At 36.7% G+C, this 24,223-nt stretch overlaps 1 protein-coding gene across 7 annotated transcripts in view; it reads right to left on the bottom strand.

Annotated features, from left to right (window-relative positions):
* The window catches only part of LOC138710303 (oocyte zinc finger protein XlCOF22-like), a 71,692-nt gene that overhangs the window by 32,902 nt on the left and 14,567 nt on the right, over positions 1-24,223 (bottom strand). For 4 of the 7 annotated variants that reach the window (XM_069841098.1, XM_069841095.1, XM_069841096.1 and 1 more), the window contains 2 exons: positions 17,268-17,350; positions 11,531-12,862 (listed from right to left, as the gene is read on the bottom strand). The exons of 1 other annotated variant lie outside the window; for it this stretch is intronic. In XM_069841098.1, coding sequence (XP_069697199.1) covers positions 11,722-12,862; positions 17,268-17,350 — 1,224 coding nt within the window. In that variant the 3' untranslated portion in view covers positions 11,531-11,721. Of the gene's footprint in view, positions 1-2,251; positions 2,386-11,530; positions 12,863-17,267; positions 17,351-24,223 lie in introns of those variants that run through there. 2 more of the 7 variants (XM_069841100.1, XM_069841099.1) reach the window with 2 other exon arrangements.

Raw genomic sequence — 24,223 nt, 5'->3', positions numbered from 1 at the left:
GTGCATTCACATGCTCCGAATTAAGTGCCGCTCTACGTTTAGTAACAATGTTTCCTGCATCACTAAACACGAAAAAAACTTTTTTTTTGTCAAGCACTTCTCCACGATAGTTCAATTTAAATTCAAACGTTTCACCGAGTTTACCTCTCAAATTCTGATATGACATAATGGAGTTTACACTTTTCACAGACAACAGAAAACTGATTTTTTTTTATCATCTAAACACACAATCTTCATACACAAACTCAGTACAGAAACTGCAACTGCAAAACTACAGCAGTCAAAACAGGAGACTGGCCCCCTATTGTAATCGAATTACCAGATTTTAAAAAAGAGAAGAAGGCAGTTACGCTCTCACATCCACACAGTGTAGACATGGCTATTTTAAAAGGGATGAGGGGGATGAATCCCAGAAAAGTATGTATTTCATATGCTAGGAAAATGAGTTGACAACAAGGTGGAAGTTTTCTTGGAAAACCCTAAAACTTAATAAGGGTTTCGCGTTGTGTTTCAGCTTTCAATAGAGATAGATTAGGTCAATGTCCTCATATTTCCATCTCTTTCTGAAGTTTTTGGTAAAGATTTTCCCTACCTTATCTGGTTTACAGTTAGAAAATAACAGGACTCTTGTGCTTCTAAGTAAGCAATTTCCGAGAGAGAAATATTGTCGGAATTATAGTATGAATTTGTATTAACAAAATAATAATTAATATCAACTACAACCGATTAATTTTAATCGACTTGATTATTCGATTAAATATTTTTGAGCGATTATTCTTACAACAGAAATTGATCGATTAATCGATTACACTTATATACTGTATAATAATAGTGAAATAGCACATGAAAGTGTATTGAATTGTTCGTTTAGTCGTTACTGCATTCACATAATAATTTTGTTCTATTGGCGTATTTGACGAAATTCATTTTCTCTCTCTCTCCCTCCCGCTCTCTCTCTCTCTCTCTCTCTGTGATGGGTGTGTTCGTGGAAATCTGGTCGTATACACAGTTTATAGTGATATCCGTGCACTGTTAGTTTCTGTTAGTGGAGGGTGGGGGTGTGGGAGCGCCGGATTAAAGTCAGTATTGCCATACTGACTGAGTCATATATCGCATCGTTGATCTCGTTTTGGTCTGGAGAAACCAGTGATCTCAACATTAGAGCTCAGATACAGATTCTTCGATTTTACTTCAAATCGAATCAAATTCAAATCCACTTAAGCCTACAAAAATTTATAACAACATCGAAAACCTAAAAACTTAAAATCCACTGCCTTCAAAACCAACTCACTTCTATCAGTTCTATCTTAAAACAGAGCAATGAAATTAACGTTCTAACGCAACATATGTCAACATCACAGACATCACATAAGAAAATAGTTACAACGTCTGGCATCAGAAGGTATGCTATAGGTATCCTACAAGCAAAACTCAGCTCAGACTCCTCGCGCCGCGCATGCTATACTCTCTTACCCCCCCCTGCAGTAGGCGGATTCTTTGATAAGCGGCTACTGGTATAGCTATAACGGCTACGGTTGCGGACATGTGCACTCAAAGAGCAGCTGTAACAATAACCAAGAAGTGAATATAACATTACAAGAAGCCAACATCGTCTCTTTCTATGTCACAATCGGTATCTATCTTCACTGGAACTGTCCTCATATTTAAATTAAATTAAATTGATATTTAATATAAAACGCTATGTGACTCCCTGACTCTGTAGCAATAACATGTGTTCAGTTCAGCACAAGAAGAATGTTAAATGTTATGTTTTATTTAATGACGCCGCAACTGCAGAGGTTATATCAGCGTCGCCGGATGTGCCGGAATTTTGTCGCGCAGGTATTCTTTTACATGCCAGTAAATCTACTGACATGAGCCTGTCGCATTTAAGCACACTTAAATGCCATCGCCTTGCCGGGATCGAACCCGCAACCTTTGGGCATAGAAGGCCAGTGCTATACAAACTCGCCAATCAAGTCGACAGCACAAGAAGATAATACGTGCGCATGCGCAGTGTCGGTGATGTGATTGGACACGGGGAGCAGGCTGGGAAAGGGAGCATACGTCATCTGCGCCAGACAGTCACGCCCGCTGGTTTCTGCGCACTGAGTTTTGTTTGTTGGATGCCTATAGACCCGATTTACTTCAACAGTTCTAGCTTGGTTTCGGCCAAAGTCCGTTTCTGAAAAAAAAAAAAAAAAAAAAAAAGATCATATAACTTACGCCGATGTACAATATAGCTATTTACCTTGGTGGAAGAATATAATGGATTGTTATACGTGTTTCAGCTGTCAGTCTGCAGCATTTACCACTTTCAATATTAATACCAAGTACTGGGGATAATATTATAAATTCATTTAACTGCATGTTCAGAATGAAGTGATCAAGGAAACCGTGAAAAAAATCCGTGATTCGGAGGACTGAATACAGAAATTATACAATTTTTGTTCTTTACACAAATCTGCCAAATAAAATTTCTTCCACTGTCTCTACTTTACTACAACTGCACTATAACTGTTTTATTTAATAGCACACTCAACTGAAGATTTTAATCATTGCAATTTAATGCACCAAATTATTTCTGTAGTATCAGTAACAGTATTTTAAAATCTGAGGAATTTGTGAAGTGCACAGTTTGGTCTACAACTCTATAATAGAAGTTGTGGCATTTTCAGCACGCAGCACAAACTTCCAACGGGATGAGTTAGGTTAGGTTACATTCGATCACTACACATATTTCGTATTCGCGTTCATTTTGAAGTGTTGGTTTGTTTAGTACACTGTCCGAAGACAGAACTGAACCTAACAAATAATTCCAACAAGGCACCTCTTATAAAACTGTAGTAACTTTCGAGGAATATCACTTTTGTTGACGTACAAAATTTTGTTCAATATTCTTTTGAGAAGATTAACTCCATATGTAGATGAAATTATTGGGGATCATCAGTGTGGTTTTAGGCGTATAGATCAACTATTGATCAGATATTTTGTATTCGACAGATAATGGAGAAAAATTGGGAATATAAGGGTACAATGCTTCAGTTATTCATAGATTTCAAAAAGGCATATGACTCTGTTAAGAGAGAAGTTTTATATGATATTCTTATTGAATTTTGTATTCCCAAGAAACTAGTACGATTAATTAAAATGTGTCTCAATGACACATACAGCAGAGTCCGTATAGGTCAATTGCTGTCAGATGCGTTTCCAATTCAATGTGGGCTAAAGCAAGGAGATGCACTATCACTTTACTTTTTAACTTTGCTCTAGAGTATGCCATTAGGAAAGTCAGAGAGGGTTTGAAATTGAACGGGTTACATCAGCTGCTTGTCTATGTGGATGACGTGAATATGTTAGGAGAAAATCCACAAACGATTAGAGAAAACACGGGAATTTTACTTGAAGCAGGTAAAGAGATAGGTTTGGAAGTAAATCCCGAAAAGACAAACTATATGATTATGTCTCGTGACGAGAATATTGTACGAAAGGGAAATATAAAAATTGGAAATTTATCTTCAGAAGAGGTGAAAAAATTCAAATTCCTGGGAGCAACAGTAACAAATATAAATGATACTCGGGAGGAAATTAAACACAGAATAAATATGAGAAATGCCTGTTATTATTCCGTTGAGAAGCTTTTATCACCCAATCTGCTGTCAAAAAATCTGAAAGTTAGAATTTATAAAACAGTTATTTACCGGTTGTTCTTTATGGTTGTGAAACTTGGACTCTCACTTTAAGAGAGGAACATAGATTAAGGGTGTTTGAGAATAAGGACCTTAGGAAAATATTTGGGGCTAAGAGGGCTGAAGTTGCAGGAGAATGGAGAAAGTTACACAACACAGAACTGCACGCATTGTATTCTTCACCTGACATAATTAGGCACATTAAATCCAGACGTTTGAGATGGTCAGGGTATGTAGCACGTATGGGCGAATCCAGAAATGCATATAGAGTGTTAGTTGGGAGGCCGGAGGGAAAAAGACCTTCGGGGAGGCCGAGACGTAGATGGGAAGATAATATTAAAATCGATTTGAGGGAAGTGGGATATGATGATAGAGACTGGATTAATGTTGCTCAGGATACGGACCAATGGCAGGCTTATGTGAGAGCAGCAATGAACCTCTGGGTTCCTTAATCCATATATGCCCGTAAATTTTATTTTTGAAAAAAGCCTTCATTTTCACAAATGTTGCTTCTTTTAGTCATAGTAAGAGAATGACAATGCAAAATCTCTGTTTACATAATCATTAATTACACGACCTTGTGGGCATATGAGCAACCTTTTCTTGCATATTACTGTAAAGTCATCATAATTATTTACTAAAACTGTTGGACATAATTAATAAAAAAAATGACTCTTTTGCTTAATGTAACTCAAAAATGTATTATTACACTTATATTTTGTGTACACAAATACAAAGGGACATATGTACAAAACTACTGTGCATATAAACTATCTCTGTTACTCAGAAATTCCAGGTGGGTCAATGTAATAGGGGGTATTTACTAAGGTTGTTGGACATAATTTAGTCAACCTTTTACATGTCTAATATAATAGGAATTTTTTTATTACTGTAAGGATTCAGTTTTTACAAAAAAAAAAAAAACAAAACAATAAATTTACAAAACTACTACTACCAATGAAAGAAAAGTTTTACACAACTAAAGGAGCCTAAACCAAACAAAATATCACCAGTAACCACTAACCAAATAAGTGCTGCTTTCATGAACTTACAAATGAAGGGAATGTAAATGGATGTACATCATAAAAACTACGCATGGATCTATATGAAACACTTATCATACAATGCTACATCACATCTTTTGCTTGCTTTTGTGGTTTTGCTTTTGCAGTAAACACATCTTTTAGATTTCTGGCCCATAACGCGAGAAACAATGGACTCTAATTCTACAGAACTGGAACGATTAATTGTAGCTAATGATGGTTTTTTAAGGTCACATCAGCCCCTCCTATTATCCCTGATGCTTCTACATAGGAGGCCCAGGAAGATAGTTGTATTTCTACCATGTTTTCATTTTCGCAATCTTTGTTATGAACAATTTCATTGCAATCTACAGACTCCTTACTGACAAGAAGTTCAGCTGGAGCCTCAAGTTGGCGATGGCACAGAGATTGTTACAATCTTCGTCAACCGAATCATCACCATCATTTTCAGAAGGTTGTAGAACCACTCAATATTTGAAGATACTGTCTCAAGTTCTTCCAGTATTTCGAAAGTGGTAAGACTATTTTTGTGAGATTTGTCCCAATTATCTCTAAAATAAGGGAAAACAAACGTCTTACAACAAAACATTCTGATGGAGGCAGATAAAAAAGTTAATTAATTTCTTTCACCATGTTAATAATCTCAAAAGAAGTGCTTATACAAATTTTGGCCTCTCAACTGCTATTGTGAGGGCTGTAAAAAATAAGTTCGGCAGGGGAAGTTAACAAAAAGAAAACACGATTTTATTGGAAAAATTTATTGGAACAGACAAAGCAATTGTAGAGCTATTTTTCAACATATTCTCACCGGAATTGAGATATTTGTCATATCATGGGATCGAAAGACACTTGCAAACGGCTATCAAACGCTTGTTACGATCCCAAGCGGTGACTTCTATGACACAAAGATACAAAAATTGATCCCATAGTATGTCTCAATTCCAGTAAATCTACTGACATGAGCCTGTCGCATTTAAGCACACTTAAATGCCATCGATCTATGCTGAGATCAAACCTACAACTCGAGCACAGAGGGCCAGTGCTATAGCAACTACGCTACCCAGGCCGACTTTGGTATGTTAAATGGTATACAATTAATTACCGATATTTTAAAAGTATGAACATACTCCAAAACGTGAGTGAAAAGAAATTTAATAATGCAGCCAACTGATAACTTTCGCGCATCAAGAAGACTGTGGAAGTGTTGCACAAGAATTGTAAGCAACGAGTTAGAAACTCCCTGTGAAGCAGAGCTGTGAGCTTTATCTGAAAGCTAGATTTGCATAATAATAATAATAATAATAATAATAATAATAATAATAATAATAATATATACGTTACTGTAGGTACGTTAACAGAAAACCACAATTTCAAGTCACACAGACTGTGCACTCAATGTGGGTCCTGGCTTCTCGTCAGCCCACTCAAGTTGTGTGGATATAAGGGGAAAAATTGAGATGGTGTCGGGTGAAGTTCCTGGGTAGCTCAGTCGGTAGAGGGCTGGTGCATTCAGCCAGAGGTGCCGGGATCGATACCTGGCTCGGAACAATTTTTCTCTTGAAATTATTCAAGTCTGCTTCATAGGGAGCTTTACCTGAAAGCTAGATAGGCACAATTTCTTCTCTAGTTATTTCAATGCATAATGACGGATGTCACGTGTGAGTAATATTAATTTTCACACGTTAATATTGCTTCACACACTCGCGACATTAAGTTACTTTATTCAAATAGGTGTGCGTTTGTCTAATAAACATTTAAATTTTTTGCATTAAATTAATTCATTTACCGATTCCAATTTGTCTATTGTAAATTTGAGTTGTCTAAAATCAAACTGCACTTTTTCTAATCATCATCGTTATCATCCTTGCAGGTATTAGGCCTAATGCCCTGTTACGGTCTCCATCCATCTTTTCAGGGGGCGTCCCAAAGATCGTCTTCCATGTGGTATATAGCAGAGAATTTGTCTTGGGAGTCTGGAACGGCCCATTCTATTGACGTGGTTAAGCTATTTTTGTCTACAGGGTGTTTAAAAAATACGGGGCATAATTTCAGGTATGTATTTGCCACATGTAGACAATCAAAATAGTTCATTACAACATGTGTCCGGAAATGCTTTATTTCCGAGTTATGGCCTTCAGAACATTGAAACTCACTGGAACGCTTTTCTTTCCGCACGACGTTGCCGTCAAAGACATTAAGAGGGCACTCTGACAGTTCATTCCGAGGCGAAGGTTACATTCACTGTTGTGTAGGCGTTAGACTTTGCGACATGTATTCAAATCAAGAGGTGGCAGAGATACACTTCATGTACGGTAAGGCGGACGGCAATGCTGCGTTGGCTCGTCGTTTGTACCAGGAGAGGTACCCACAGCGACAATGTCCAGATTGGAAGACATTTGTACGTCTCCATTACCGTCTGTGCGAGTATGGAAAATTTAACTCTCCTGGTTTGGGAAGGGGACGACCAAGATCTACAACTCCGGAAGTACAGGAGGAGATTCTGGAGGCTGTGAACATGACTCCTTCTATCAGCACACGAAGGATAGCGTTGCAAGTCAGTGTTCCTCATACGACTGTCTGGAGACTGTTGAAAGAGTATCAATTGTATCCTTATCATTTGCAACGTGTACAGGCCCTGTCACCAGCAGATTACCCTGCACGAGTTAGGTTCTGTCAGTGGTTCTTGCAGCAGTGTGGTGTATATCCGAACTCTCCTGCCTTAGTATTATTTACAGATGAAGCACAGTTCACACAAGATGGCATAACAAATTTCCACAATCAGCATGTATGGGTGTATGAAAACCCACGTGCAACTGTTCCATCTCATCACCAGGTGCGGTTCTCCCTCAACATGTGGGCCAGTATCATTGATGATCGATTAGTTGGACCCCATGTACTTATAAATAGACTTACGGGGCAGGTGTACACAAACTTCCTGGAAAACACCATACCTTATGTTTTAGAAGACACTCCACTGATCAATCGTCAACACATTCACTTCTTGCATGATGGCGCTCCTGCACACTTCAGTCGTACGGCTCGCCGGTACTTGGATCGAAGGTTTCCTGATCGATGGATAGGTAGAGGTGGCCCAATTGCTTGGCCTCCACGCTTACCTGATCTGAACCCTCTCGATTTCTACTTGTGGGGCCATTTAAAATCATTGGTTTATTCGTCTCCGGTGCCTGATTTGGAATCCCTTCGGAATCTAATTGTGGCATGGTCTGAGGACATACGCAATACTCTTGGAGTTTGGGATCGTGTTCGCAGGTCAATGAGACATCGATGTGAGGTCTGTATTCAAGCAGGAGGTGGACATTTTGAACATCTTCTGTAATGATAACGACCTGCGGAAAGAAAAACGTACCGGTGAATTTCAATGTTGTGAAGGCCATAACTCGGAAATGAAGCATTTCCGGACACATGTTGTAATGAACTATTTTGATTGTCTACATGTGGGAAATACATACCTGATATTATGCCCCGTATTTTTTAAACACCCTGTATAGTGGTTGAGATGTTCATAAATAGGTGTAATTTTCATTTCTTTTGTAATTAGTTCATTCCTTTTGTGGTCAAGCAAGCTGTAGCCGGCAGTCCTCCTTAGAAATCTCATTTCTGCTGCTAGGCGTTGAACATCTGAGTTTCGGACAGTCCAGGCCTCACTACCATACATGAGGACAGGTCTTGCTAGAACTTTATATGCTTTTAACCTGGTATGTTTTTGGGTTTTCGTGGTTGTGAAAACCTGGTTGATGGTTCTTAAGGCTCTTTTTCTAAATTATTATTAAATATGGTATTAAGGCATATTTCAGTGCAGAATTTTGCTGGGAATGTGATAAACCGCTCGTTTTAAATCAAACTGAAATTTATTTGCCTTAACTTTAATAGTAGTAAACAGGGTGGGAATTAACGGAGGAGGTGGGATGGGATGGGATTTCTCCCCTATTGGAAAGTTATTCCCCTCTTAAATTCATATTAACATCCCTGCCAGGGATAACTTCTATCTCTTTTACAAAATATAATTGTTTTAATACGAGTATATTTTATAAAGCACCTATAAAGTAAGCAAAGAAAATTATATTGATATAACATGACGGGCAAGCTGACAAAAATCAATAATTTAGGAATTACACATAATTATTATTATGATCAAGATGCAAGACAAGCAACTCAGCGCGACCAAGAGTTGAGCCATTATAATAATAATAATAATAATAATAATAATAATAATAATAATAATAATTATTATTATAATAATAATAATAATAACAACAACAACAATTTTATGTATGGTATTCTCTATCTAGGATTCTAACCCCTCCCTCATCAGACATCTTAATTCGCACCCTGGTTGTAAAATAACCATTTGGATCTAACTGAACTAGTTTTTTTTGTCTTTTCTGACAAATCAGATTTTTTAATAAAGTGCAGTTTGATTCTAGGGGACTCATTTGTTTGATCTTCATACATGAACCTTACCACACAACATACCGGTAGTGAATTATTTAAAAAAAAGTAGCCTAGGCATAAATAATATCCGCGATATGCCTAGGGGTTAGTAAGTGGGCCGATTATTGAAATGTCTCGCATCCCGAAACATGGCTCTTCTTTGGAAACTACTAACTGAAGCAGTTATCTTACATCCATGTTATCTGCACTGACTTCAGTATGTTACTAGCAGACGTACTGTGACTCCAATGCAGCAACACATACTAAACACATAGGATAAATAAATCACTAGTCTCAAATGCAGTCTCTAAATATCTTACAAAACAGGATAGGCGTGTCTAATGCCTTCCTCAGTTTCTGAATATAGTTTAGCTGTATGACACACTTACTATATTCATCTGGTACCCTGATTGTTGGAATTAGGACTGCAAACTTTCAATGAATTACATAAAAGACAATAACTTACAAATGGCTTTTAAAGAACCCGGAGCTTCATTGCCGCACTCACATAAGCCCGCCATCGATCCCTATCCTAAGCAAGATTGATCCAGTCTCTAGTGTCATATCCCACCTCCCTCTTATCAATTTTAATATTATCCTCCCATTTACGGCTCGGCCTCTCCAAAGGTCTTTTTCTCTCAGGTCTTCCGACTAACATTCTATATGCATTTCTAGATTCACCCATATGTGCTACACGCCCTGCCCATCTCAAACGTCTGAAATTAATGATCCTAATTATGTTATGTGAAGAATAGAATGCATGCAGTTCTGTGTTGTGTAATTTTCTCCATTTTCCTGCAACTATCCTTCTTAGCCCCAAATGTTGCCCAAGCACCTTAATCTCGAACACTCTTAACCTCTCTTACTCTCTCAAAGTGAGAATCCTATGTGTCACAACCGAAAGGAATATCCGGTATTATAATTCTTTTATAAATTCTAATTTTCAGTTCTTTTGAAAGCAGACTAGATGACATAAGCTTCTCAACCGAATATTAGCAGACATTTCCCACATTTTTTCTGCGTTTAATTCCTCTCGAGTGTCATATATTTGCTACTGTTGCTCTAAGGAATTTGAATTTTTCCACTTCTTCGAAGGAAAAATTTCCAAGTGTATTTGAAATTTAGCTTATCTGCCTTTAAAACGATTAACAGAGACAAAATACATCACTCAGCACTGGAAAAGGCAACAAAGATAAATATATACGTCTTCCTTATTTACACTCGAGTGGTCTGACTTCTTACTACTTCCTGGCTGAAAAGACGAAAATATTTACGACGAACTATTGATATATGTCGATAGGTCAATCAGAGAGAATAATATGAAAAGTCAGCTCAGATGATAGTTGCGCTAGAACCAATCTTCTTGTCATTTGGGCAATTGTCCGAAGACAGGTCTGAACCTCACACTTGAAACCAACAAGGTACCACTTACGAAGCCACTAGGCCAGGAAATAATGGGGTAGGGTGGCCAGTTCCTTTCCTCATACATCGCCGATTAGCTACATATTACACTAATCAGACTTCAGATGCATACAAACAATAGGTCAATCTTCTGGTTTGAATATTCAGAAATTACAAACTGTCGCCCATTGAGGGTAGCCCTTACGGACTCGGTATATCCTCGAAAAATAAATATACATATGTAAATATAGATGACTGAATTAAAAAAAAAAAAAAAAAAAAAGAAAAGGGCATGAAAAATTACGATTGCTATTAATGTGACACCATGTGATTAATAAAAAATGACAGGATTTTTTAAACACTGTTATCAAAATGTCATCCCTCAGATATGTTGGCAGAGGAAATTGCTGCCGAAATTCTACGAAATAAGCTGGCTTCGAGCACCTATACTAAACTAATTTGAAAAAATCATATTGAACGAAGATTACAAAAAAGTGAAGTGTTCCAGGCAAGTATAATCCTTCATTAACAGAAGACCAAATGTACAGCCAGACATAAAAATTCTACTCTTCAAGACATTAACCAGACCTATGATTACATATGGGCGCCCAATTTGGAGTGGTGGTGCAAAATCATCATCTAAATAAATTACAAATTTTTCAAAACAAATTTTTACGATCAGCTACTTATGCACATACGAAACAGTTTCACACTGATCTTCAAGCAAAACTAATGAAAGAACACATTAAAAAATTTGTCCCATGATTTTTACTTCGGTTTATACATTCCTCCTCCTACTGAAAACTTTAACCTTTGCCAGGACTTCACTTCTCCTTTTCGCACCCATAACAGCACGTCAGCACACACATTCATAATCCATCTTGCAAATTCCTAGTGTAACAGTTAATCTTGAATAACTCATTCTTTTACAATTTTTTTTGCATGTTTAATATTTCAGTAAAAAATTGTATTTATTCATTATTAAAAATCTTTGAATACAATGCTTATATTACCATCTATGTAAGATAATGGGTAAGGGATTTCCAAGCTTTATTCCCAAAATTATTTTTGATTTAAACATAAACTGTAAGGAGTTTAGAGCCGGAAAGCACAATAAAATGAAGGAAGAAAAAGTTTTAACTAGTATGTTTCAGTAAGTGATTTTTTAAATTGGCCAAACGGGAAAAGAATTTTCCACATACATCGCATTGGAATAGTTTATCACCAGTATGTTGTCGTTCATGGCCTGTCAATGCACTAGGTTTCGAAAAAGACTTTCCACACACATGGCATTTGAATGGCTTCTGACCAATATGATGACGTCCATGGCTAATTAAGCTACTATGATACGAGAAGCACTTGCCACAAAATTCGCATTTGAATGGTTTTTCACCGGTATGCTGACGTTCATGGCTTTTTAAATCACTCCGCTTCCAAAAACCCTTTTCACAGTAATCGCATTTCAATGGTTTGTCATCAGTATGTAGGCGTCCATGGCTGATTATGCTACTGCGATGCGAAAAGGTCTTGCCACAAATATCACATTTGAATGGTTTTTCACCACCATGCTGCAGTTCATGGCTTTGTAAGGCATTCGACTCCCAAAAACACTTTCCACAAACATTGCATTTGAATGATTTCTCACCACCATGTTGGTGTCCATGACTTTTTAAGTGACTAGAAAATGAAAAGCACTTACCACAAAATTTGCATTCGAATGGTTTTTCACCAGTGTGCAAGCGTTCATGACTCTTTAAGGAACTCTGCTTCCAGAAACACTTTCTACAGGCTTCACATTTGAACGGTTTCTCACCAGTATGCTGCCGTCCATGACTTACTAAACTGTTTTGATAGAAGAAGCACTTGCCACACAACTCGCATTTAAATGGCTTCTCACCAGTATGGAGGCGTTCATGGTTTTTTAAGTCACTCGGCTTCCAAAAACCTTTTCTACATACATCGCATTTGAATGGCTTGTTGCTTGTGTGTAGACGTCCATGATCTTTGAGATGTCCTCGCCGTGTGAAACATTTTCCACAGGTTTGACATTTAAAGTGCTTCTCGCCCCCATGCTTCAAGGTGTGTCTTTTCAGATTTCCTGAATTGGAGAAACACGTTCCACAAATGTCGCATTCGAATCGCTTGTCATCTGTATGAACCCGCAAAATTTTTACCGAGGAAACAGAATGCTTGGTATTCTCAACAAAGGTCAGGTGACCTTCTTGTGCAAAACCTTCGTTCTCTGATGATATGGCGTTGTCATGTGGGTCTGCAAAACTATTATAAAAATATACCGTAACATCTATCAATATTTCACATTAATTTAACAATACACAAACATAAAATGTACAAAGAATCACACTTGAAAACTAGAACTTAATACCAGATCACAGGGTTATGGTATTAAAGTAGTGTACCTATAAAGAATACAATATTAGTGACGTAAGTAATGAAGAAATCATTGTCAACCTATACTGTTTTCGCTGTAAGAAAAATCCTAATGTAAACATAAGCACGTTGCTGTCATACCCGTGATTGGCTCCCAGCCGAAATTCTCACATGACGCAGTGAAATATAGTTCGTATTTGGAAACCATAATCTTGTATTATTTGAAAATAAAACATTGAATTCTAGTTGTTAAATACGATGAAACATATAACTTCACTCATATGTAAAACACTATGTAAAAGAAAAGCTACTTTTATATTTTGTTATGCACTATGAACGCGGATGAATACAAACAGTAATACTGAGGTAGTCTGTTCCTGTAACAAGCTGGCGTCACTTGAGCTCGTATAGCTTTTGTATCCTCAGTGTGTGTGGTTATTAAACATAGGAGTGGAAACCCTCTCAAAAGCGAAGAAAAACAAATAGACAAATGTATATAATAAGTTAAGTGAGTTTTAATTACAGTAATTATAAAGTAAATGTTTCCTAAGCAAACGAATGCATAGTAGGGTGGTTAGACCTACTTGACGAGTAACGGGAAATGTTTAACATGAAACAGAATGTACAACAGTAGGCCGGAACACGTACTGAGAATCTATGGCGCCAAACAGTGGCCAATGAAACCTCACTTCAGTCACGTGCTATTTTTACATTAGGATTTTTCTTACAGCGAAAAGATTATAGAAAGGAGCATAGATCGCAGACTACATTATGCATGCAGGCCATAGATGCTGAAGTTACCATACTATCAAAAATAATTAATGGAGAGATTTGGTCCTACATTAACCCATATCTGCCTAGTGTGCCCATATGGGCTCGAGTAGGTGACCAGATTCACATTGATAAAAAAAAGAGAACAGAAAGGTTGAAAAAGGAGGGCATTGAATAATTTCAAGGGAAAAATTGTTCCGGGGCCGGGTATCGATCCCGGAACAATTTTTCCCTTGAAATTATTCAAATCTGCTTTACAGGGAGCTTCACCTGAAAGACTAGATTTGCATAAGGAGGGCATTGTTCGAAAAAAGAGGACAGAAAAGAAGTACTTAGATTTAGATTTAGGCCTATATTATACTTTAAATTATGTCAATATCCATTTTCTTAGAAAATATTTACAGTACAGATTTACGTTTATATCATACTTAAAAGTAAAATAATATCTATTATATTTATTTATTTAACCTGGTAGAGATAAGACCATCAGGCCTTCACTTCCCCTCTACCAGGGGATTACAACTACAATATTAAGAATAGAATTGGGTCATTCCTAAAAAAATTATAAAATTTGTAACATCAAGTTCTGGATTTTTTCAATATTCTAGTAAATGAATGTTATAATAATAAATAGTGAAATGGCCTAATATGAACTTCATCTCACCAATGGTTGAAAAGTAATGAAGAGTGAAATATTTGGGGAGTTGATATGTAGACTATTGTTTAAAATATTATTAAAATCACATGCTTCATTATATCAACGTAAAAATTGTGCCAATACAATAACTCTATATATTTAAACTTACTTCTGAGTTATTATAGATTTTTATTTCGAGCATGTATTAAAATTTACAGTGAAATAAAGAAATTTTAATATTTTTAAATCGAATATTTTTTTACCAGGCTCTATTTTTTACGGTGAGATAAACAATTTCTTAATCTATTACAAAAATTTTATGATCAGATTTCTAATACTTTGGGAAATATTAAATAAACCAGAACTGCGAATGTTGCCATTAAGGATCAGTCGCGTGCAGTGTATTACGTCACGCACTCATACCAGACACCCACACACGCACTTAGCGATCGATATGACAAATGCTAGATGTTGCGACATCTGCTCAACTGTACGCTAATAGATTTCACGTGAGAGTTTGTTTTTTTTTTTCCTCTTACAATCTCAGCGCAACTTTTTCCTTTCAGTTTCGACAGCGATTTTGATCTGTTCTGTCATTGTAAGTTGTAAGTGTTCAATATGCCTAAATTAAAGACGAAAAATTGGCCTCATCTGTGGTGTTGCAACACTTTCGGACATTAAAAACATTCGTCACAAGTCTGCAAAAGAAAAGTGACAAGTAGCATGTGTAAAAAGGTCCTGCATTTAGTGATAGGTGATGCTATTTGAGAATGCTTTCTCCATAAGATTTCAAAAATTGAAATAATTAGTGAAGTTGCTGGAACTAAAAGTAAGGTCGACAAATCAACAAGCGAAAAAGAATGTTTACAAACAGAGGCGGGAAATTCAACGAGTGAAGGAGCATATGCTTCTGAATGTAAGGAACTATAAATGTACCTATGAGAAATCTATCAGAAATATTGACCTCATTGTTACAGAGAAATTTAGTACAAGGAATGGACGACAACTGACAGGGCCAATATGATTTTAGTGAAAAGTGACTGTGTAAATTTCATTAATAACTTCATTGGTTGGCTTAAAAGATTCAAGATACTGCACACATCTTTACTGCAAAGTCCCAAGCAAATTATTTAAAGTAGCTGAAAAATGAAATAAATCCCGGTGAGTTCATTATCATTGGTGATTTTTCAGAAAATTACAGTTTCATTATTCAGGATGCTACACAAGGTCATCACTGGAGTACTTCTCAAGCAACAATACACCCATTCACAGTATATTACAGAAATTCAGTTGGTGGTAATTTAGAGGACCTTTGTTTTTCAGTAATTTCGAAATGCTTAGTTCACGATAGTGCAACAGTTCATGTTTTTTTAAAGGAAAATGATAGAACATCTGAAACAAAAACATATCGAAATATCTAAAATATGATTTCAGTGATGGAGCAGCTAGTGCATACAAGAACGAAAAAAATCCGTTAATCTACTCAATCATGAACACGATTTTCAAATACCTGTGGAGGGGCATTTCTTTGGAACTAGTCACGGTAAAGGGCCCAGTGACAGTGTAAGGGTTACAATCAAGTGAATCGCTGCAAAAGCCAGGAACTCTAATTTCAACTCCCAAAGGGCTGTAAGATTGATCAAAATGCAATATACAGAGAATTATTGTGTCATTCACACCATTGAAAAACATGAAGAAGTAGTTACAAAATCTAAATCCTCAAAGATTTGCCGGCCTCAAGACTGTTCCCAGAACAAGAAGTGTTCACTGTGTGGTTCCAGTTAATGGAAAGTTAGCAATAAAACCCTACTCTGCTTCATCAGAAGTATCGAAACTAGTTGAAATAAGACGTGTACGCGCACCGGTCGTCAACGCGGAAACGCTTCTCGCAGTGACCAGCAGAAATGATGGCGCATGGCGCAGCGGCGTAGATCACTCTTTACATGGTGAGTTGTTTTAATTTATAACTTCCTTAATTTTGAAGATCCCATAATGAAAATTTGACAGCCTAATGAATATGCTTAGAAAATTGTCATTAATTTTTTTCATGCGAATTGAAGTATTCGATTTTATGTAATGGCGTTTTTTTTTTCATATATTTTAGAATTTCTTTAACACAATTTTCAGAGCTGTACTGAATTATAGTATCTTAATAACCTATTTTGTAAGCTACCTAACGATATCTTTAAAAAAAATTTTGTAATTATTCTTATGGTCAGAAAACAAATTAAAAATAGAGGTATGTGCTCAAATAAAAATATTTTAACTGCCCATTACATTTAAACGGTAGCTGTCGCAAACATAATTTTGTACATGATTAATATGTACGACATAAAGAGTTGAATGTACAATTTTTAACAAATTTGGAGATATGAATGTTTTTCGTCATACTGTTTTGCATGGAATTACCCAGGAATAGCAATAGTGGCAAGAGAATTGGTGGCATTAGTGCTAGTGATGTCAATAGTAGGATGTTGTAGTTTTAATTTTAATATATCCTATGTCCTTCCAATATCAAAATATGTTGATTCTTTCATACTAGTAACAATAAATACATAGATACTTCTATGCATCATTATACAGCAGTCGTCAAATCGTGATTCCCAATCTCCAGGCTTCTCAATCTTGTGTGTCTTCTATATACTTACAACATCCAACTCCTCATGGGCTTCATAAATTCCTCTTTTCATGATTTCCATGGCCTACATTTACTGTGTCACCCTGGTGGTTGCTATTTGAATATGATTCTTGACCGTCTTTCATTACTAATTCTTAGTATATGTAGTAAGAGCCATTCCATGATGTAACACAAATTAATGTTGAGTGAGACAACTTTAATGCAGCAATGAAAGAAATGAAATGTTAAGATATGCACACCACACTTACCTATCAGTTAAAATATCATTCTCCTCTGCCGTGACTTCCAATTTCAGCTCTTCCTTTACTGTGTCCAAGTCACAAAAGTCTCCCTAAAAATTAAAAGCAAATAAAATAGAAAGCTGGCGCTATTTTACATGAAGAGTGGATCAACTTTCATGCCATAGATTTGCATTTAGTTCTTACGAGAAAGCAGTCCTTGGAGCTCACGTTTCATGTGACCCTTCCGTTTCCAAAGCCCTAACTGCTTTTGTAAGAATGATCTGCCAGCAAACACTTCATTACCCAATAACAATCCACCTTAGCTTGACATTGTCTACAGATGTTTCTTTGATCACAATATCCAACATGAAATAACACCTTCCATGAAGCATTCACTGCTCATTCAGATGAAATTTTTGGTACCAGTACCATTATTTGATATTCCTGTAGCTAAGGGAAGTTTTAAGTACAATATATAGTTTTTGCGCATATTCTGATAAAATGTTAATAATAAATAATGAATACCAATTTATTCTTATGATTTTTGTGAGGCAAAATTAAGAAAGGAAAATATTTATCTATCGTAAGACCACTACCTGAATAGATTGTATAAAGACAGCCAACAGCTTTCTTGTTCAATGTCGCTTTAAGCAAGAGGGTGTATCCTTATAAATTCTACAAATTACGTCTTCTGTATTCATTTCATGTATGACATATTGTCATTTCAGTATTGGATCCATATCTAGCTTTATTTATAATGTATGGTATACATATAATTTCCCTTAATATCACTAGCACTAAACAAGTATCAATGATTAAAACACAGTGCAAACGCAAGCTGCTATAGCATTTGACGTATAATATTTTCGCTGTAAGAAAAATTCTAATATAAACAATAGCACGTGACTGAAGTGAAGCTTCATTGGCCGCTGTTTGGCGCCATAGATTCTCAGTACATGTTCCCGCCTACTGCTGTACATTCTGTTTCATGTTAAACATTTCCCGTTATCGTCAACCTCACTACTATGCATTCGTTTGCTTAGGAAACATTTACTTCATAATTACTGTAATTCAATTATTTTAAACTTAGGCATAAGGTCAATCGCTGCCGGAAAAAGGAGTTATTCCTTCCAATTAGAGTCATCAGAACTATCATCGGCAGGATTTATGAGACGGTCCACAACTGCGTCAGTTATCCCTTCCAGCTGGAAGATGCGGTCTGATTGACTTGCTCTGAATAGATAACGTTGGATTCAACTCACATAACTTATTATATACATTTAAGACTATTTGTTTTTCTCCGCTTTTGAGAGGGTTTCCACTCTTATGATTAATAACCACACACACCGAGGATGCAGAAGCCATGTGCTTACGTGAACAACTACGAGCTCAAGTGACGCCAGCTTGTTACAAGAACAGACTACCTCGGTATTACTGTTGGTATTCATCCGCGTTCATAGTCCATAACAAAATATAAATGTAGCTTTTCTTTTACATAGCGTTTTACATATGAGTGAAGTTATATGTTTCATCATATTTAGCAACTAGAATTCAATTTTTTATTTTCAAATAATACAAGATTATGGTTTCCAAATACGGACTATATTTTCCTGCGTCATGTGAGTGTTTCGACTGGGAGCCAATCACGGGTATGACAGCAACGTGCTTATGTTTACATTAGGATTTTTCTTACAGCGAAAACAGTATAAATTAACAGTGGAATGGAAGAGTTGGAAATACTCATAACTAAATGACATATAATTGTTAACAAAAGTTTTATTCCCTCTATATAAGATCCATGTCATGATTTGTTCTTGTACAGTGAGATCTGTGTTAAAATAAATTTCATACTGTATAGGCCTACGTAATAATAAATTAGTAATGTTATATGTATTCATATATGAGGCCTCGCTGTACTCATTGAATGATCATGGTTATATGTAGTCAACTGATATTGATAAGAGAAACATCCAAAATAAGATAATATCTTTGAGAGAAGATCAACATGGCTGTGTCTGTGTAGTACAACACGCTAACGCGTATTTTATAATGTCTCCAAGTAAGGTTAGCTATCCTTCCTATGGTGCAGTTTTTTATGGAAGGCAAAGTTTTATAAATTGCGTTGGGTCCTGAGCCTTTCATTTCCATCTGCACTGGATGAACATTTGTGAGCTGAACATAAGGGACCTCGTCCTATTTGTGCAGTGGCTGTACAAAGACTTCGAAGGCTCCCAAAAGAAGGATACACCAGTGAGGAGCAGGTATCAAGCTTTCCAGAAAAAGGTAATTTCACTGGAACATGAGCTTCTATTGTCTAAACATCCACCCTTGCACTCATAATCAGTTCAGGTTGAAACTGTCAGGCTTAATAGCGATTCAATTTTTGAAAATGTTTCTGATATGCTTGAAAATGTCAAAGACTTAAAAAAAGGATGTATTGGAAATTAAAAACGCAAATGATGCTTTGAAAATTCAAATGGCAGACATTTTAGAAAAGGCTGATTGCACTGCTAAAGCAGTAATTGTGGAACCCGATGTAGAGCAACAGGCTGGGTAAGACAAGTCAGGAAGTCTTACAGCTAAGCACTGACTGAGTCAGGTATTGCCATTATCTGTTTCTAACATTCCCGCGAATCAGCTTGTTAGTAATATTAATGAGAACACAGCTCCGATTGATTGCATCCATAATTATGATTTCCAAACTGTTATGAAAAAGAAAAAGAAAAACAGAATTTTTATGGAAAGCAAAATATTTTTGAGTGATATTATTCCCAACTTCATGCCAGACGCCAGTCACACTGAACAAATATCATTTGCAGTAAGAATTGTAAATATGGGTACTTCTGATGTTGCAATTCGAAAATTATTTCTTGGATTTTATCCTTTTTCGGGCACTTTAGGGGAAGGTTTATGCAATTATCTCTTATGTCAACTCTTGCCAGATTACGAGTTAGATCAGCGGTTCCCAACCTTTCTCGACTCGCGAACCCCATACACAACGATCTGAGTTGGGTGAACCACTGACTTTCAAATATACATACAGTAGACATGCATAAAATTTAATTCCAAGTGTCCACACCTGCAGAGTGACGGTCAGCGCGTCTGGCTGCGAAACCAGGTGGCTCAGGTTCGATTCCCGGTCGGGGCAAGGTACCTGGTTGAGGTTTTTTCCGGGGTTTTCCCTCAACCCAAGATGAGCAAATTCTGGGTAACTTTCGGTGCTGGACCCCGGACTCTTTTCACCGGCATTATCACCTTCATCTCATTCATAACCTAAGCTGTTGATAAAGCGTCGTAAAATAACCTACTAAAATAAAAAAAATATTCCAAGCAAAAGCTTTAATCACCTTAAATGAACTTAACCCTTAATGGTTAAAACCTATAGTTACTCTTGTTACAGCTTAAAAGTTACACAACGCGTAGGCCTAGTTGCAATAATAAATACAAGTTTTCATTGTAATTACTCACCTCTTCCTTGGAATTCAGTGAGAAGGTTGCGCCTGCTTTCCATGGCACAGAGCTTTAAAGTCAGGAACCACAGAAGTTAAATAAAGTCTCAAATCACTTTCAGCACAAAGTCTGTTTCTGTATTTATTTTTTAAATAGATATATGAAGAAAACGACTATTTGCTAACACTGGGAACTCCTTTAAGCTCAACCAAAAACCAATTAATGACAAAGATTTATAACTTTTCTGTAACTGAAATTCAGTGAAAATTTAAAAAAGCTGCTCTTTTTCATCTATGCTTAATGTGGGGTCTAAAATTGTTGACTGTTCGAAGGGATTGCGAATCAAATTGTTATCATTGGTCTTAGCAGGGAAATATTCTCTGAAGGTTTTTCCAGGTCCCTTCCAATGTTTTTTAACCATGTTCTTGACATTTTCGTCCAAAGAAAAATGATTTTCCACCAGGAAGTCGTGAAGGGTATCAAACCACCCGGTTTGATTGCTATTGAAACACGTTTCCCAAAAATTAAGTTTTTTAATGAATGATTCGATATGGTCTTGCACAATATAAACATTTATATTTGATCCCTGGAGAGATAAGTTTAAACTGTTAATTTTTTAGAAAATATCTGCCAAATAAGCTAAAGTCTGAAGCCAGATTTCATCTGCCATGCACTTTGCTTGGTGAAAGGCATGGCTGGTGAGAAAAACGTAAACTTCGTCTTTAAACTCATACAGTCTGGAAATAGTTCTACCTCGAGATAGCCACCTAACTTCAGTGTGAGACAATAAACACTTATAAATGCTTCCCATGTCCTCACAAAGCACTGCAAAGATAAGGGAATTTGTAGGGCGAGCCTTAATAAAATTAATTATTTTCACTGCATCGTCCAGCACACATTTCAATCCATCGGGCAAGTGTTTAGAAACAAGAACCTCTTTATGAATGCAACAATGTGTCCAAGAAGCGTTCAGCACTATCGATTTCACTTTGGCAACAAACACAGCATAACACCCTGTCATAGATTTCGCACCATCTGAACAAATGTCTACTCAGCGAGTCCAGTCTATTGCATTTTTGCGAAAGTATTCGCCAGTTAACTTAAATATATCTCCTCCCGTAGTTCCTCTTTTAAGGGTTTGCAGAATAGTAGCTCCTCTTCTACAGACTCCCCATTAATATAACGGACGAAAAGTAACAAAATGGCTACATTGGCAACATCAGTCGTCGATTCGCCAAGTTTAATCACAAAAGAAGGACTGGCATGAACTCTTCCCAAAATTTCATTTTCGATATAATTTGCCATGTCTTTAATCCGGAGGTTGATAGTATTGTCGGACAATGGTCCATACTGACTTTTTTTGTGAAAGATTCTCCAAGCATGCACTGTACTACATCGTTTATACATGGCCGCACTAAATCTTCAGCTATTGAATGAGGTTTTGCAGTTTTAGCAATTCTGTAGTTAACGCAATAAGACGCTTCAAGAGGATTCTCATTGTCACTGTTTGCAGCGGATACAAAAGTGGTTAAATCATTTTTCCACTAGTTAGCTTTTCGTGTTAAAAAATCAGCGGATTTGTTTACGTGGGTGGGGTGTTTAGTTTCTAAACAGCGTTTAAGTAGAGAAGGTAAGAGTATCTCTATAAATTTTGTAGATTTTTTCTGTTGTAAATTTTAAGAATAGAGAATTGAAAGGAGACAATGTTAAAATGCTCACTGTACCCCCATCATGGGGCAGAGTGGGCAATGGCATGGGGCACTGTGAGCAATCATTAAAAATTAACTCAAATAGTTTATAAATATTTATTTGTTCTTCTGATACAATAATATTCATGTGTTACCTTCACAGGACATTATAGGCGCCCATATTAATGGGAGACACTAACATTGCTACTGTCTGTTTTGTGCCACCACCAACGGCAGAAGGCTTTGGAAGTTTGCAAATTATATCACTTAAATTGACTTCACCTGCTTCTGCATCTGTAGGAAGTGAGAAATGCCAGTCATATTTTCGTGACTTTTGAAGGTATGTCAGATTTGCGATATTTTCTTCATATTAATTGCATTACCACGTGCTACAAAATGGCGAAATGGCATTTCTTTTTCTTCTGTTGCCACTTTCACAATAATGTAATCATTTTCTTTGGGAACTTCTACCACATTTTCCGCATCTTCCTTGTTTACACTTAGGTCATCATCATCATCATCATCATCATCATCATCATCATGATTCAATGACAGATCCTTAACTGTCTGATGAGCTTGTCACTTCTGCCTTACACAGTTACTGGAGGCCTGGATTGCAGAGTTGCTCTTGTTTCTTTTTTTTATTTTCTATTTCCAGCAACTCCTGCTTTTCTGAGGTGTCAGTTAGCATTCCAGTCCGACCTGGTTTCCTTCCACGCTGGGCTGCTGCTTTCCTCATAGTTGCTTTACGAAGGGGGCGAATTTCCTTTGGCGATATCAAAGGCTTCGAACTTCCTAAAGCACTGATGGCATTACTGGAGTTGGCTATAGGCCTATCTACCTGCAGGCCTTCAGCTACTGTGCATGGTGGAGTGGCTAGACCGAAGTCGTCATCCATGGCTTTTTATTTGTTGACTAACCTTTCAAGAGTCTATCTGGAAATGCTGAATTGTTTGGCTGCTGCCAGGACTTTCATTCCACCAAGTGTTACATTATCCAATGCTTTTTTCATTTCTTCAGCAGGTTTAAGGCCTAAATTAGTTTTTCTGTCTCTGTTGCGAATCATTTTCTCTTCCTGGAAATTACGACACAACATTAACACAAATAGCAATACATGCTCACTGTGCCCCAGGAAAAATTGCTCACTTGCCCCTTAACCTCATAATAAAATGAAAAGTATTTTTTTTAGTCGTTCAACATGTAGTAAAATTCTGTAATTATTATTAATATATGAAGAAAATATCACTGATTCTTGCTTACCTGCTTTAGCTTTCATTCACACAATTGGATGATTACAATTCCTTGCAGTAGACAGGTCAGAATTTATAATGAAATATTTCAAAACACGAGTCAATATATTAACTTATAGCATCATTCAGCCATCTTGTTTTCACTGTCTTCTAGACCGTCATAGTGAAAGAAATAAATGTGCATAATCATGTTAGCCTCCTATACTCCGTAGTTATTATATAATCAATTGCTCACTGAGCCCCAGTGCCTACTGTGTCCCATGCTCCCCTACAGATATTAAATAAATTTCTTCGAAAACTGTTCTATAATTAATTATATGAAACAGTAAAGAATTTAATGCAATTATAAAAATTTGGGAGAGAGAGAAAGTTTTGAACAGGGCACCTCTCATTCTGTAGTCAAATGTTCCACCACTGGCATCTTCTACTTTTAATGTGATAATGTTTCACTAATACAATAAGAGGGGAAACGGCACTGAATAAGACAGCGGAATTATCTCTATAGCCTACCAGCAGAGATGACAGGCTATCTAAAACACAGTTGCAACATATGTTAAAAGTGCTGCCTCGTTTCGCAAATGTGTCTACTCACGAA

The sequence above is a fragment of the Periplaneta americana genome, chromosome 12 (genome assembly GCF_040183065.1).
Source record: "Periplaneta americana isolate PAMFEO1 chromosome 12, P.americana_PAMFEO1_priV1, whole genome shotgun sequence".
NCBI lineage: Eukaryota > Metazoa > Arthropoda > Insecta > Blattodea > Blattidae > Periplaneta > Periplaneta americana.
The sequence above is the reverse complement of the archived record's forward strand: the minus strand, read 5'-3'. Positions and strand labels throughout refer to the sequence as shown.